Here is a 14,810-nt window from a genome sequence, read left to right on the forward strand (position 1 = left end):
TATCCAACCAAATCAGAACTAAAAAAAAAATTTTTTTAAACCAATAATGCACTTTTGTAACCTCTTAGCACAGTTACCAAATGCTACGTACATACATTCAACATCTAGCTTACTGGCATGATTTTTTATAAAAATGAGAAACTTTTGCAGATATATGATTAGAAGGTACACAAATTGCATTACATTAAACACAAAGGCAGTGTGGTCCTTTTAGGAGAAATCAAGTCAGTACCCCCTGGTAGAAATGTTCTATAAAAATGTGTCACATTGAAGCATCAGTGTTTTCAGCCAATTATCTGTCCCTGATGTATTTCCTTGGAGTATATGATCTATCAGGACTTCAGGTTTCTTAATCCAAAATATCTGACTGAATTTAGGTACATCTAGAAAGCAGCTGAAAGGGTTTCTCCAATAGTCTGACATCACAGAAAGTGGGTTGAGAAATCCCTCTCTTTACCTGAAGACGTACCTGTTCTACTTCAGTCATCAACAGCTCACAAAGGAAAAGAAAAAAAAACAATCAAAACTTCCCCTCACACACAATCCCACACAAGCTAAACAAAAACTACCCCCTCCCCCCATAAAACCCCAGCACCAAAGTGTCAATCATTCCTGGGAAATAGAACATGCCCCTTGGATTCTCTGATTTATTAGCTGTTCAAACTTGAAGGACAGAAATGACCTTATGTCCTTGTGGGGAGGAGGGAAGACATGTTAATAATGACTATAGAGCCATTGAGAAAGTGCATTATCTATTACACAATCAACTTAGAGCCCTGTCCTCCAGCAGAGGTGGCTACAACTTGATTTAAATGCCTCAGTAATTGAACATTGTGTCCTCGAGATAAAGGAGATGGGGGAAAAAAGAGCCACCCTCGTTTTAATGAAAAAGTGCAGCAGTCTACCACCTTTCCCCATGCTTCTCAAGAAAATAATTGCACAGACTCAGAGAAGTCCAAAGTCATAGCAGAATCTCTGAGGCACTCCTGGTTAAGAGAGAAAAAATATGACCCAGTAATCTTCATAGATTATGAGAACAAACCCGTTTTTTTTTAAACAAAAGCTGAAGAATCATTCATAGGGATCATATACACCATTTCCTCTAACATAACCTCAGTCTCACAGTGTTGAAATGGGACCGATCAGCCTACGATGGATTGCACTTCACCCAAGGAGAAAGGAAGGTGTGGAAAACACAAACATTTTCTACTGCTTCACAAACACATTTACAAGGAATAGGTGAAGAGAAGATATAGGAAGGAGGGAAAACAAAACCTTATTGCTGTTTCCATACAAAATACAGTATGAAGATACCTAAACTAAATCAAATCTGTTTATGATGACCAATATTTTCACAAGTGGGATGAAGTGTCTTCTTGCACATGAAATGTTCAGTTTAGAAGGTAAGCAGAAAGATGAGAGAGGATGTCAAGACTACACCTGGGATATTAGCTGCATATTGAAACTTGGGGATCGAGACTGCTTGGTTAAGGGAGCCCCTGGGCTGAGGAGCTCTTTACCTTCTCCAGCTTGACCTAGCCGGTCTTCCTGCAGACTGACAGTTGAATATCGATTAGCATTGTTAGCTGCTAAATTAGTAACACCCTCAGTGCCAACCCCAATGCTGGTACTTGCTTGACTGCCATTTACATAGTCAAACGATTTACTTGAGGAAGCACTGGCTGTCCGGATTAGACTTATACTATTAGTTTTTGGCACCACCTGGCCAGCAGGCAGGCTCAGGTGTTTCTTCATCGGCGTCAGCTCAATTGAATCTACACTAAGATCAGTTGGTTGCTGTACATACTGCCTGCGAACTACTGAATCTCGAGGGCTCTCACTGGATTTGATAGCAGAAGTTGTTTCTTTATCCTTGGCTGAACGCCCAGTTGCTACTTTCCTTAAGTTTCCCCTCTGAGAAGAGGAGGATGGTTTGGTCCCAACTGGCTGGCTGCTGAGGGAAGCCCCTGATGAAAATCCTTCATCTGCATCATTCAGGTTTACCGACTCCTCTCCTCCATTTACACCCTCAGCACCTAAAAAACAAATCAGACAGACTCAGCAATAGCTAAAATAAATAAGAAGCAGCTGTGAATAACAACTCAACTGACCTTATCTCCTAGGTAATGTTTGCTATAGGTCAGCAATGGCCCTTGCTATCAACACTTCCCCTAAATAATTTAGGGAAAGAAACCTTAATCTAGAATTCTAATGTTATTCATTCTATTCATTTAGCTTTAATTAGGCTAGCTTTTGTAAAACTATCCACAAACAAACCTAGCATACCGTCAATATTTAGACACACAAAACAACTTAAGGTAAAATACAACATTTTGTTACATAAATCTTTATGATACACTTTGTCAATTTGAGGTGACCATATCTATTTAAAAAAACAAAAATTTTTCCTCATATCTTCCTTAACCTATCATAAAATAGAACTTACAAATGAGACCCCCTTCTAATTTCAGTCACCCAGAATAATGTCAAAAACTCATCCCCAAACCCTTTTTAACTACAACGAAATTTTATATTTATTCAACAGCTAATGCTTCTAAATGGCTTTAAAACCTTTAACATGGAACTAGTACATCTTCTAACTCTAAACTAAAAACTCTAGATTGCTTCCAGTAACTTCATATTCACATTTTGTCTTATGAAAATCTCTACTCACTTGTTTCCATATTTTTCTTGATCGATTAATGCGAAAATATTTGATTATCAGAGAGCAAGGGTAGGGAACCAGCAGGGATACTGAGGAAGAATTTTTACTATTTTATAATATATAAATAATATATACAATAATTTTTATATGATGTATTTCCATAATATTTTTAGTACTGAGATATATTATTGTCGGGATCACAAAATACTATAGTGTCTCATTACGTTTCATGCAGAAACTGCAGTTAATGAAAGAATCCTTATCTTGGGATTTTGTAAGAAAGGAAGCATATATAATATATTTAGCTTGGGGTTTCCAGAAAGCCCAATTCTCTTACTGAAAGTATGATCAACATTCTCTTAGAAAGTAGAACATTTGTTTCTTTCAAAAACTGATAGCAGTTTGCTACCTTTTAAATATGTTTACCAGACTGTAAGAAAGTTAAATCTGAATCTACATACAGATATCAATATTATAGTTAAGGTAAAATGTTAGGAAAAAAATCTGAAAAAACATTACTTTGAGATACAAATTACCTAAGTAAAATATACATGAAATACTTAAACACAATCTTTATTTAACACAGTACCTGAAAAAAATTAAAATGTTTTCTCATATGGATTAGTTATTTCTTTGCTTCAAAAGAAGAATGAACTAGGCTATCCTTAAAGCAAAAGGCATCTTGTTATATCCAGCAGTTTAACAATCTTTATTCATCATGCAAAGCCATATGAAAATGCAGCTGACACCACTTCTCTCAACCCCTTCTTCAAAAGAACCGTATATAATATACAGCAAAACAAAAACTTTATATGACATCATCTTAGCAATTTATTTACAATTACTCTAAAGAACTCCACAATGCCCAAGAAAAGACAGTTACTGGTTCAGAATTAATATCAGTAATATAAAACTAGGAGTGAACAGAAATGTATCATTGGGTATATATATGGTTAGGAAAGGAGACTGAGAGACTTAGTGCTAGCTTCTGAATCTTGCCACATGCAGATCTGATGCCCAAGCAATATGGCCATAAAGAGATGATGATAACATAAAAACCACCATGCAAGAGAATCTACTGATATTTTATATACTAAGAAATGCTATTTCAGTATAGTGGAACACTGAATATACTTTAATCATAAGCGTTGTCCTCAGTTTAGTAATAACTTTAAATTCAGCTTTTAAAAGTCACAAAATAAAATGTTACTTCACAATCGGGATAAAGGTAGGTGATGGGCTCATATTCTCCCTTCAATCTCAACATATAATAAATACAACTTTAAAACTATTTAAAACCATTAGAAAACATGTTTTCTTTTTCTTTCTTTCTTTTTTTGGCTGTGCCACACAGCTTGTGGGATTTTAGTTCCCTGTCCAGGGACTGAAATTGGGCCCTCGGCAGTGAGAGCACTGAGTCCTAACCACTGAACCACCAGGGAATTCCCTTCTTTTTCTTTTAGAAGACCAATTATTGATGCTAATCCAAAAGCTCCAGAAGACTTCAGAATTACCAAAACTTTTCATAGGTTTTAGCAATTTCCATATTTCTGTTTAAAAAACCTCAAGGAATAAAAAGGCAATTGTGTCTAACAACTTTTTTCCTTTCTAATTTTCCCCCGGGTGATAATACTATTCATGATCCAAAGATGAGGCAACCAAAAAGGATTTTTAATGAACTTTTCTATTTATGTCTGCCTTTCCTTATAAATTAGCTTTTACTAATATTGATTTAAAGCTACAATTAAGCTAGATTAAAAGGGAAAATAATTTGAGAAATTTCAAACACACCAAAGGGACTCATTCCTCTTTCTTTGTGGCTACACCCCACCCTCACAAAGTGAAATTTTACCAGTAATAGGAGATATTAAAATAGGATGTTTTAACATTTAATAGGATATTTTAAAGGAATTCTATTTTGATTTCTTTTTCAAAGTGTATGACTTATGATTAACAGGAAGAAATGTTTCTACCTAATCCCATACTTTTTAGAATTTCATCAAGTGTTAATGTACTTCTGTTTAGCACAAATACTCCAATATTCTAACAATGGTAGTAGATACACGTCAAGTGTCTCATTTAGGCATCAAGAATGTGGAGAAATAGACTGTTGTTCAATTTAGGCCAACTCTGAATTCGACATCTATTCATATACTTATTTTTATGCATTATACAAGATAAAACTGACTCCCAGGGATAACATAAAGAGATACAGAAGAACGAAAAGGGAAGGCTGCGTCTTTCACACGATTCTTTTCATAGCACCAACTTCTTTGTGTCCCTAGATCATGCACATGCAACAATATTAAATGAAGTAAGGCCAATCTGGGCAAATGGGCAAGGAAACAGAGGGTAGATTTAGATTCTTACTGAGCATGCTCAAATTTCTAATGCACCAAAAAGCAAGAGATTTCCCTAAGGTAGAAGGTAACTGCTTCATGTATGTTTGGTCTTTAAAATAAGTAAAAATATGTAACCTATTTTAAAACTTCTTGCTATATTTCATAAATTAGTGTATAGCTTCCACAGCAGCAATATATTAAATAATGAAAAACTATCAGGCCACAGTTCCCTCTTTCACAAAACCAGCTTCTATGGCATCACATGTAAAACTGCAAATAAATACTTTCCTATCAGAGAGAAGTATTCTTTTCCAGATAGTGGTCATGGGTGTGGTGGCAGGGGAGGGGTAAAAAAAATTCTCATTTGAGATACCCACACTGTAGAAAAAAGGATCTGCTAGGATTTATAACCTCTAAATAATACATTTCAATTCTGTTTGGGAGCTTTATAAGGCAATCATTATTTACAATAAATGATAAAATGTAGTGTGCACCAGGACAGCACATTTATAGAGGAAAGATGTCAGTAGTTCACTAGTTAGACCCAGGCAACCTGACTCAACGATTATAAAAAGCCAATCAATACTTGTTTATTCTGTCAAAGAGATAAGAAATTCTTGTTAATTGACCACCCTGGGACTAGAGACAAATCAGCTGGCTCCACTTTAGTCCAGTTTCTCAAAGATAATTTGTTAGTGCTTTACAACTCTCCTCACATATTTTCAAAAGAATACATTACTATATAAATGAAATTGATGCATACTGACTAATAAGGCTCATGTCCACTGGGTGCATTTTTCCTTTCCTGATGTTAGAATAAACATGCTCAGTAATGAAAAAATCCCAAGCATTTGCAGACCTTTTGGAGACAGGCCTCTCCCTTGTTAGTAGCCATGCCAAGCTGTTCTTTAATTACACAGGGATGCAGACTCCAGGCCAGCACAAATGGTAACTAAAGATTGTACCTGACCTGGTGCTAGCCATATGGCGGGGGGGGGGGGGGGGGGGGGGGGGGGGGGTGCACTTTGCAAGGAGGAGCTAATATACCCTGGGGTAGTGGAAACACACACTAGAATGGAAAGATGTTCTGCTTGGGGACAGAGAGCCAGGATCCTTCTCCAGCAACTGCCTCACTGACTTTTGCCTCCTCATCTCTGTCCTACCCTCTGTTGTGGCTGCTGCTGAGTTGGGCTCCGGTGAGCCGTGCTCAGGAGTCCTGCGCACCAGCACCTCCCCCTCTTGCACACGTTTGATCCCTAGGTCAGTGGAGCCGTGTTGGATCGGGGAGCCAGGAATACTCGAGTCAGCCTCGTTTGAGAAGTCAAAGCCATCTGGGATTCAACATATAAAATTTTAGTGCTTTTGTGCTGCTCTATTCTTTTCTGAGCATTTTGACCCAGGCAGATAAGAGAATGTATATATGGATATGATATAAACGCAAACATTACTTATATAGTTACATGTGTGTGCACAGCATGCACACACATAAGGTAGCAGATGAATAATGTGAGGTTTGCAAATGAATAGGAGAGAAAAATATAGATCATTAAAACGGCAATTAATATCTCTTAGGCAAGACAGCTTGACTATTCAAGTACCATACGCCTATGAAATACTGTTGGACTCAGCACTTATATGAAAAGAAAAAGAAAGATAAAAATCAATTCTTTTATGGATGGCTGTATTATACCATTAGTTTGGCCAGTTATAAAGTTTTCTCCCACAATTCTCATACAGGCACCTTTTTTCCCAGTATGGTAACAGGCTTACAGAAATTTCTTTCCTATTGTTATTACTAGTTCAAAAAAAGACAAAAATTAACTTGATCTTATTTTCTGTTTTAACATTCATAGAGCAGTCTAAATAACATCTTTCTGCTTTATAAAATATATATACATATTTATATTAAAATGAATTCAGGTATTTAAACCATTTTCTAGCGCTATTTTTAACAACTAAACAATTTTACTGTAATTACATAAAGTACTATAATATCATGTGCTAATATAGTCTGTAAAAACTTACTTTAATCCGTGAGTGGGCTGTAGGGATTTCGTACTCACCTTCTCTCCTCCATCTATGGCGACGGATTGAAGCTGTTGTAATCGCAGTCCGAGAAATCCTCGGCACTGTTGGAGTGACTTCGACTTTAAGTACTTTCTGGCCTTCTTGTGAAGAATCAGGAGCATCAAATGGTAATGAGTTTTTCATGGCATTGGCAACCTAAAATGATAACATAAGTCTATATATATTTATACCCAATATACAATTTATGCTTATTTTATACTTCGTGTTTCCCTACTTTTTAAAATATGTACTTAAAACATCTATTATAAAATATACAAGCATAATGTGTCAGAAATGTCTGTATCTCCACTGATGTATATTCTTTTAGGCAGGCTTTAAAATGAGAATTCATTTAAAATAATGTGAGTCACACACCCCCATCGATTCCTTGAAGTGGTTGACTTTCAAAGAGAAAAAAACACTCCAAAGAAAGAAAAAGTGTTTTTAACATTTGAACCCTGATATAAGAAAATTTAGAATAAGTTTCTGATTATTCAGATGATAAATAACATGAAAAATTTAATCTATAATAAAAAAATTAGCTTTGTTTCCATGAGGAGAAATTTTCCCTAAACACGTCTGGCATTTTGTTCCACCACTTTCTGTTCTCCATGGAGGAGAGTGAGTAATCACCATTGGCTGCTCCATGCTTCCTGATTGGGTAGTCCTAATCTAGCAAAGACCTTAAGCTAGAGGACTGTTTGCTCCCTCCCTCTCCACTTGGAAAGGGCAAGTGAAATGCAACAACCTGGATACCTGTGCCTGCTCTGCCAACTCAAACCTTCTCTCCAGTGGGCTGTTCCAAATCCAGATGAAAGTGTAGGGAGTGAAGTCTTTCAATCTAGCCTTTATCAGCAATAAAGATGATGCTTGCTTTCCTATCTACCAACTATTTTATCTATATCACCGGGCTCTATTTTAGAGAAAAGAAGTGTTACTCACTGGGTCCCTTGGAGACCCCTAACAATAAAGGATTATTCTAGAACTACAGATTACCAATCTCTCTACTTATATTGCCTTGGAAATGCCACCTCTAGTTAATTTATAAGACTTACAAGGATAAAAGTATGAATTTAAAGAGTCTCACATGCATGGTCTTATTATCATGATACAATTTTTTATCTTGTTGTCCATTTGTTTTTTGGTGTTCTTTTTGGATGCACCGTGCAGCTTGTGGGATCTTAGTTCCCCAACCAGGGGTCGAACCTGGGCCCTCGGCAGTGAGAGTGCAGAACCCTAACCACTGGACCACCAGGGAATTCCCTGTCCATTTGCTTTACAGTAACCTTTAGGGTTAAATTAGGGATGCTGACATGAGGAAAAAAAATTCAAATATGAAAGAATTAATGTAAATGTTACTTCAATAAATTTATATTTAGCTTAAGATATAAAAAATGATATGAAGAAAATGGCTTTAAAAATTGTACTCTTAAATTGCTGCAAGTAAAAATACATAAGTAATATTTTTAAAATACCATTATAAAATACTACAAAAAGCTTAGAAAACACAGAAAATTGCAAAGAAATAAAAACTATCCACAGTTGAATCACCTAGACAACTATTAGCATTTGTTTCCTTTGTCCTGTCTAGATTTAAAAAATAGTTGTATACTGCTTTACCACTTAACACAGCTAGCATGTTCCTTTAAAATGAATTTTCAAACATATAACTTCATCAAGTAAATAACATAACTTAATCATTCTCTGCTGTAAAATGTTTAGAGTTCTGATTCCTTTGCAATTAAACTAACATTGATCTAGTGTTCACAATACTTAAAAAAAATTTTTAAGTAGTTTCTTGGGAAATGTTGCTAGACATGGGAAAGAAAATATGCACACATTACCAAACTGCTTCTGCAAAGGGATGATCAGAGTTGTGTCATACTGTTACTGGTAACATAGAGAATGCCTTCCTTACTCTGCTACTGGATGTTCACATTTATTTTTTGATTGATCATTTATCCTTTGGAGACATATTTATTTTGTGGAAGAGTATAACATTTTTATATAGAACAAAATATTAATTGGCTTTTTTGTCATGCCTGTTGATAATATTTTTCTCAATTTGTGTACCACATATTAATTTTGGTTTTAAAAAACTGATGGTTTAGGGAATATTCGGTGGTCTAGTGGTTAAGACTCCGCACTTCCATTGCAGGGGGACATGGGTTCAATCCCTGGTCAGGGAACTAAAATCCCAGATGCTGCATGGTGCAGCCAACAAATCAAAACAAAACAAACAAACAAAAACTGATGGTTTAGAATTCAGATGTTTATGTAAGGAAAAAAGAAATCAACCTTTTATGGTGATGTGTCACCATCACTAAAGCTTAGAAAGTCCTTCCTTCTCTAGAAATTTGAGTAAATATTTATAACTTTTCTTCTTTCTTTTCTTAAAGGATTTTAAGACATTTAATTCTTTAATTTATCTGAACTTTATTTTGATATGTTGTAAGAGGACAGGATCTAAACCAATTTTGTTTTCTCTCCAATTGTTACTACGGAATAAATCTTTTTCCCTCAATGATTTAAAATGCCTCATATATTACATATTGAATTTTAAACCTACTAGTGCCCTTTTCAGGCACAGGAATGTTTAATAAAAACTAAATATAACAACTTACCAATAACGGTTGAGAAAAGAGTTCTAGCTGAGCTCTATAAATGATGTCATCAAGGACTTCCTGGCCAAGATCCCATTGTCCATTATACCTATGCAGAAGCAGATTATTTACTATCTTTAGAAATTATCTCTAATTTTCAACAACCATCTTTTCTATTCTTCTATTATTTTGGTTCTGTAACAAGATTTTCACGTTAATTTGTGCATCATTTCATTTCTTGGTTACAAGAACAAAATGAAGATTTCAATACTAACATTTAAAATATTTTACAGGACTTCCCTGGAGGCTCAGTGGTTAAGAATCCACCTGCCAATGCAGGGGACATGGGTTTGAGCCCTGGTCCGGGAAGATCCCACATGCCGCAGAGCAACTAAGCCCATGTGCCACAACCACTGAGCCTGCGCTCTAGAGCCCGCAAGCCACAACCACTGAAGCTGCATGCCACAACTACTGAAGCCCGCGCGCCTAGAGCCCGTGCTCCGCAACAAGAGGAGCCACCACAATGAGAAGCCCGCTGCAACGAAGAGTAGCCCCCACTCGCCACAACTAGAGAAAAGCCTGTGCACAGCAATGAAGACTCAACACAGCCATAAATAAATTCATTAATTAATTAAAAAAAAGAAAGTCATGAAATTTTCTAAAAATAAAATATTTTACAGATGTCTCTACATATTAATTGGTTTTTATCATGTGTTGATATTTAGGGTGATCTATTTAATGCATTCATGAAAACCTGGGTTATGAACTACATAGAAAGACATAGAGTTCCATACAGAAAACCTGACAGTTTTTAGTCTTCAATTTAATGATTACTTATATTTTGGCTATTTTAAAAGTACTGAAAGGACTATGGACAATTATACATCAACAAACTGGACAACCTAGAAAATGGATAAATTCCTAGAAATATACAACCTACCACGACTGAATCATGAAGAAATAAAAATCTGAACAGACCCATCACTGTACCCACAGGAGATTGAATCGGTAATCAAAAACCTCCCAATAAGCAAAAGTCTGGGACCAGATGGCTTCATGGGTGAATTCTACCAAACATTTAAAGAAATAATACCAATTTTCAAATTCTTCCAAGAGTGAGCACTTCCATATTCATATCACAAGGCCAGCATCCCCCTTATACAAAAATCAGACAAGGACACTATAAGAAAATTACAAGCCAATATGCCTGATGAACATAGCATAAATGCAAAAATCCTCAACAAAATATTAGCAAACTAAATTCAACAATTCACTAAAAGGATCATACACCATGGTAAAGTGGGGTTTATCCCTGGGATGCAAGGATGGTTCAACATCTACAATTTAATCAATCGTGATATACCATATTAACAAAATGAAGGATAAAAATCACACAATTATATCAATAGATGTAGAAAAAGCATTTGACAAAATTCGAAATCCATTCACGATTAAAAAATTCTCAAAAAAGTGGGTACAGAGGGGATGTAGCTCAACATAATGAAGGCCATACATGATAAGCCCACAGTCAACAACAAACTCGATAGTGAAAAATGGAAAGCTTTTCCTCTAAGATCAAGAACAAGACAAGGATGGCCACTCTCGCAACTTTTATCCAACATTGTACTGGAAGTTCTAGCAAATCAGAAAAAAAGAAGTGAAACTGTCTCTATTTGCAGATGACATGATATATAATACAGGTGACCCTTGAACAACTTGGGCTTGAACTGCACAAGACCACTTATAAGTGGATTCTTTTCAATAAATACCAACTACAGTAATACACAATCTGTGGTTGGTTGAAGCGTAGATATGGAAGGCTGACTTTAAAGTTATACTCAGATTTTCAACTGTGCAACTGGCACCCCTAACCCCTTTGCTGTTCAAGAGTCAACTGTAGAAAACTCTTAAAACTACACCAGAAAACTGTTGGAATAAACAAATATGGTAAACTTGTAGGTATAAAAGCAATAACAAAAATCTACTGCATTTCTTTAAAAAAAAAAAGAGAATCCCCCAGTGGTCCATTGGTTAAGACTCTATGCTTTCATTACTGAGGGTGTGGGTTCAATCTCTGGTTGTGGAACTAAGATCCCACAAGCCACGTGCTGTGGCCAAAAAAAAAAAAAACCAAAAAACTGCTTTCTATACACGAATAACAAACTAACAGAAAGGGAAATTAAGAAAACAATCCCATTAACAATTAAATTAAAAAATACCTAGTAATAAATTTAACTAAGGAGGTGAAAGATCTGAGCATTTTCTTAATTGTGCACTTATGATTTTTCATATAATACCTCAATGAAAGAAACTGAAGAACACACAAATAAATAGAAGGATATTCCACGCTCAAGGACTGAAAGAACTAATATTGTTAAAATGTCCATACTACCCAAAGCAATCTACAAATTCAGTGCAATGCCTATCAAAATTCTAGTGACACTTTTCATAGAAATAGAGCAAACAACTCTAGAATTTATATGGAACCACAAAGGACCCTGAATAGCCAAAGCAATCTTGAGAAACGACAAACCTGGAGGCATGATACTTACTAACTTCAAACTGTATCACAAAGCTTTAGGCCTAAAAACACACAGAGATCAATGGAACAGAATGGAGAGCTGAGAAATAAACATATGCATATATAGTCAATTAATTTAAACAAATATGAGAATATAAAATAGGGAATGGATAGTGTCTTTACTAAATGGTGCTGGGCCACGAAACCAGCTTTACAACAAATGCTAAAGGAACTTCTCTAGGCAGGAAAACACAAGAGAAGGAAAAGACCTACAAAAACAAACCCAAAACAATTAAGAAAATGGTAATAGGAACATACATAATGATAATTACCTTAAATGTACATGGATTAAATGCTCCAACCAAAAGTCACAGACTGGCTGAATGGATACAAAAACAAGACCCATATATATGCTGTCTACAAGAGACACACTTCAGACCTAGGGACACATACAGACTGAAAGTGAGGGGATGGAAAAAGATATTCCATGCAAATGGAAATCAAAAGAAAGCTGGAGTAGCAATTCTCATATCAGACAAAATAGACTTTAAAATAAGGACTATTACAAGAGACAAAGAAGGATACTACATATGATCAAGGGATCAAACCAAGAAGAAGATATAACAATTGTAAATATTTATGCACCCAACATAGGAGCACCTCAATACATAAGGCAAAATGATAATAGCCATAAAATCGACAGTAACACAATCATAGTAGGGGACTTTAACACCCCACTTTCACCAATGGACAAATCATCCACACTGAAACTAAATACGGAAACACAAGCTTTAAATGATATATTAAACAAGATGGACTTAATTGATATTTATAGGACATTCCATCCAAAAACAACAGAATACACTTTCTTCTCAAGTGCTCATGGAACATTCTCCAGGATAGATCATATTTTTTTTTTTTTTTTTTTTTTTGTGGTACATGGGCCTCTCACTGCTGTGGCCTCTCCCGCTGCGGAGCACAGGCTCAGGACGCGCAGGCTCAGCGGCCATGGCTCACGGGCCTAGCCGCTCCACGGCATGTGGGATCCTCCCAGACTGGGGCATGAACCTGTGTCCCCTGCATCGGCAGGCGGACTCTCAACCACTGCGCCACCAGGGAAGCCCATAGATCATATCTTGGGTCAAAAATCAAGCCTTGGTAAATTTAAGAAAATTGAAATCGCATCAAGTATCTTTTCTGACCATAACACTATAAGACTAGATATCAATTACAGGAAAAAAAACTGTAAAAATACAAACACATGGAGGTTAAACAATATGCCACGAAATAACCAAGAGATCACTGAAGAAATCAAAGAGGAAATAAAAAAATACCTAGGAACAAATGACAATGAAAACACGATGACACTACACCGAAAGCAGTTCTAAGAGGGAAGTTTATAGCAATACAATCTTACCTCAAGAAACAAGAAATATCTCAAATAAACAACCTAACCTTACACCTAAAACAACAAGAGAAAGAAGAACAAAAACTCCCAAAGTTAGCAGAAGGAAAGAAATCATAAAGATCAGAACAGAAATAAATGAAAAAGAAATGAAGGAAACAATTGTAAAGATCAATAAAACTAAAAGCTGGTTCTTTGAGAAGATAAACAAAATTGATAAACCATTAGCCAGATGCATCAAGAAAAAGAGGGAGAGGACTCAAATCAGTAAAATTAGAAATGAAAAAGGAGAAGTAACAACTGACACTGCAGAAATACAAAGGATCATGAGAGATTACTACAAGCAACTATATGCCAATAAAATGGACAACCTGGAAGAAATGGACAAATTCTTAGAAAAGCACAACCTTCTGAGACTGAACCTGGAAGCAGTAGAAAATATAAACAGACCAATCAGAAGCACTGAAATTGAAACTGTGATTAAAAATCTTCCAACAAACAAAAGCCCAGGACCAGATGGCTTCACAGGCGAATTCTATCAAACATTTAGAGAAGAGCTAACACCTATCCTTCTCAAACTCTTCCAAAATATAGCAGAGGGAGGAACACTCCCAAACTCATTCTACGAGGCCACCAACACCTTAATGCCAAAACCAGACAAAGATGTCACAAAAAAAGAAAACTCCAGGCCAATGTCACTGATGAACATAGATGCAAAAATCCTCAACAAAATACTAGCAAACAGAATCCAGCAGCACATTAAAGGATCATACACCATGACCAAGCGGGGTTTATCCCAGGAATGCAAGGACTCTTCAATATACGCAAAGCTATCAATGTGATACAACATATCAACAAACTGAAGAATAAAAACCATATGATAATCTCAATGGATGCAGAAAATGCTTTTGACAAAATACAACACCTATTTATGATAAAAACTCTCCAGAAAGTAGGCACAGAGGGAACCTACCTCAACATAATAAAGGCCGTGTATGACAAACCCATAGTCAACATCGTTCTCAATGGTGGAAAACTGAAACCATTTCCTCTAAGATCAGGAAGAAGACAAGGTTGCCCACTCTCACCACTATTATTCAACATAGCTTTGGAAGTTTTAGCCACAGCAATCAGAGGGAAAAAAAAGAAATAAAAGGAATCCAAATCAGAAAAGAAGTAAAACTATCACTGTTTGCAGATGACATGA

General features: G+C 36.0%; 1 protein-coding gene and 1 non-coding gene across 3 annotated transcripts in view; both read right to left on the reverse strand.

Moving 5' to 3' along the window:
• Positions 1-1,434: 1,434 nt before the first annotated feature.
• Positions 1,435-14,810, reverse strand: part of HYCC2 (hyccin PI4KA lipid kinase complex subunit 2) — a 40,409-nt gene continuing 27,033 nt past the window's right edge. The window contains exons 8-11 of one of the 2 annotated variants that reach the window (XM_065880739.1): positions 9,699-9,786; positions 7,071-7,230; positions 6,171-6,338; positions 1,435-2,036 (exon numbers count right to left, since the gene is read on the reverse strand). In XM_065880739.1, coding sequence (XP_065736811.1) covers positions 1,435-2,036; positions 6,171-6,338; positions 7,071-7,230; positions 9,699-9,786 — 1,018 coding nt within the window. The remainder of the gene's footprint in view (positions 2,037-6,170; positions 6,339-7,070; positions 7,231-9,698; positions 9,787-14,810) is intronic. The other variant, XM_065880740.1, reaches the window with a different exon arrangement.
• TRNAE-CUC (transfer RNA glutamic acid (anticodon CUC)) lies at positions 8,260-8,332 on the reverse strand. Its single transcript has one exon. It is a non-coding gene; the product is annotated as a tRNA-Glu (tRNA).

The sequence above is a fragment of the Phocoena phocoena genome, chromosome 7 (genome assembly GCF_963924675.1).
Source record: "Phocoena phocoena chromosome 7, mPhoPho1.1, whole genome shotgun sequence".
In the NCBI taxonomy this organism is placed as follows: Eukaryota; Metazoa; Chordata; class Mammalia; order Artiodactyla; family Phocoenidae; genus Phocoena; species Phocoena phocoena.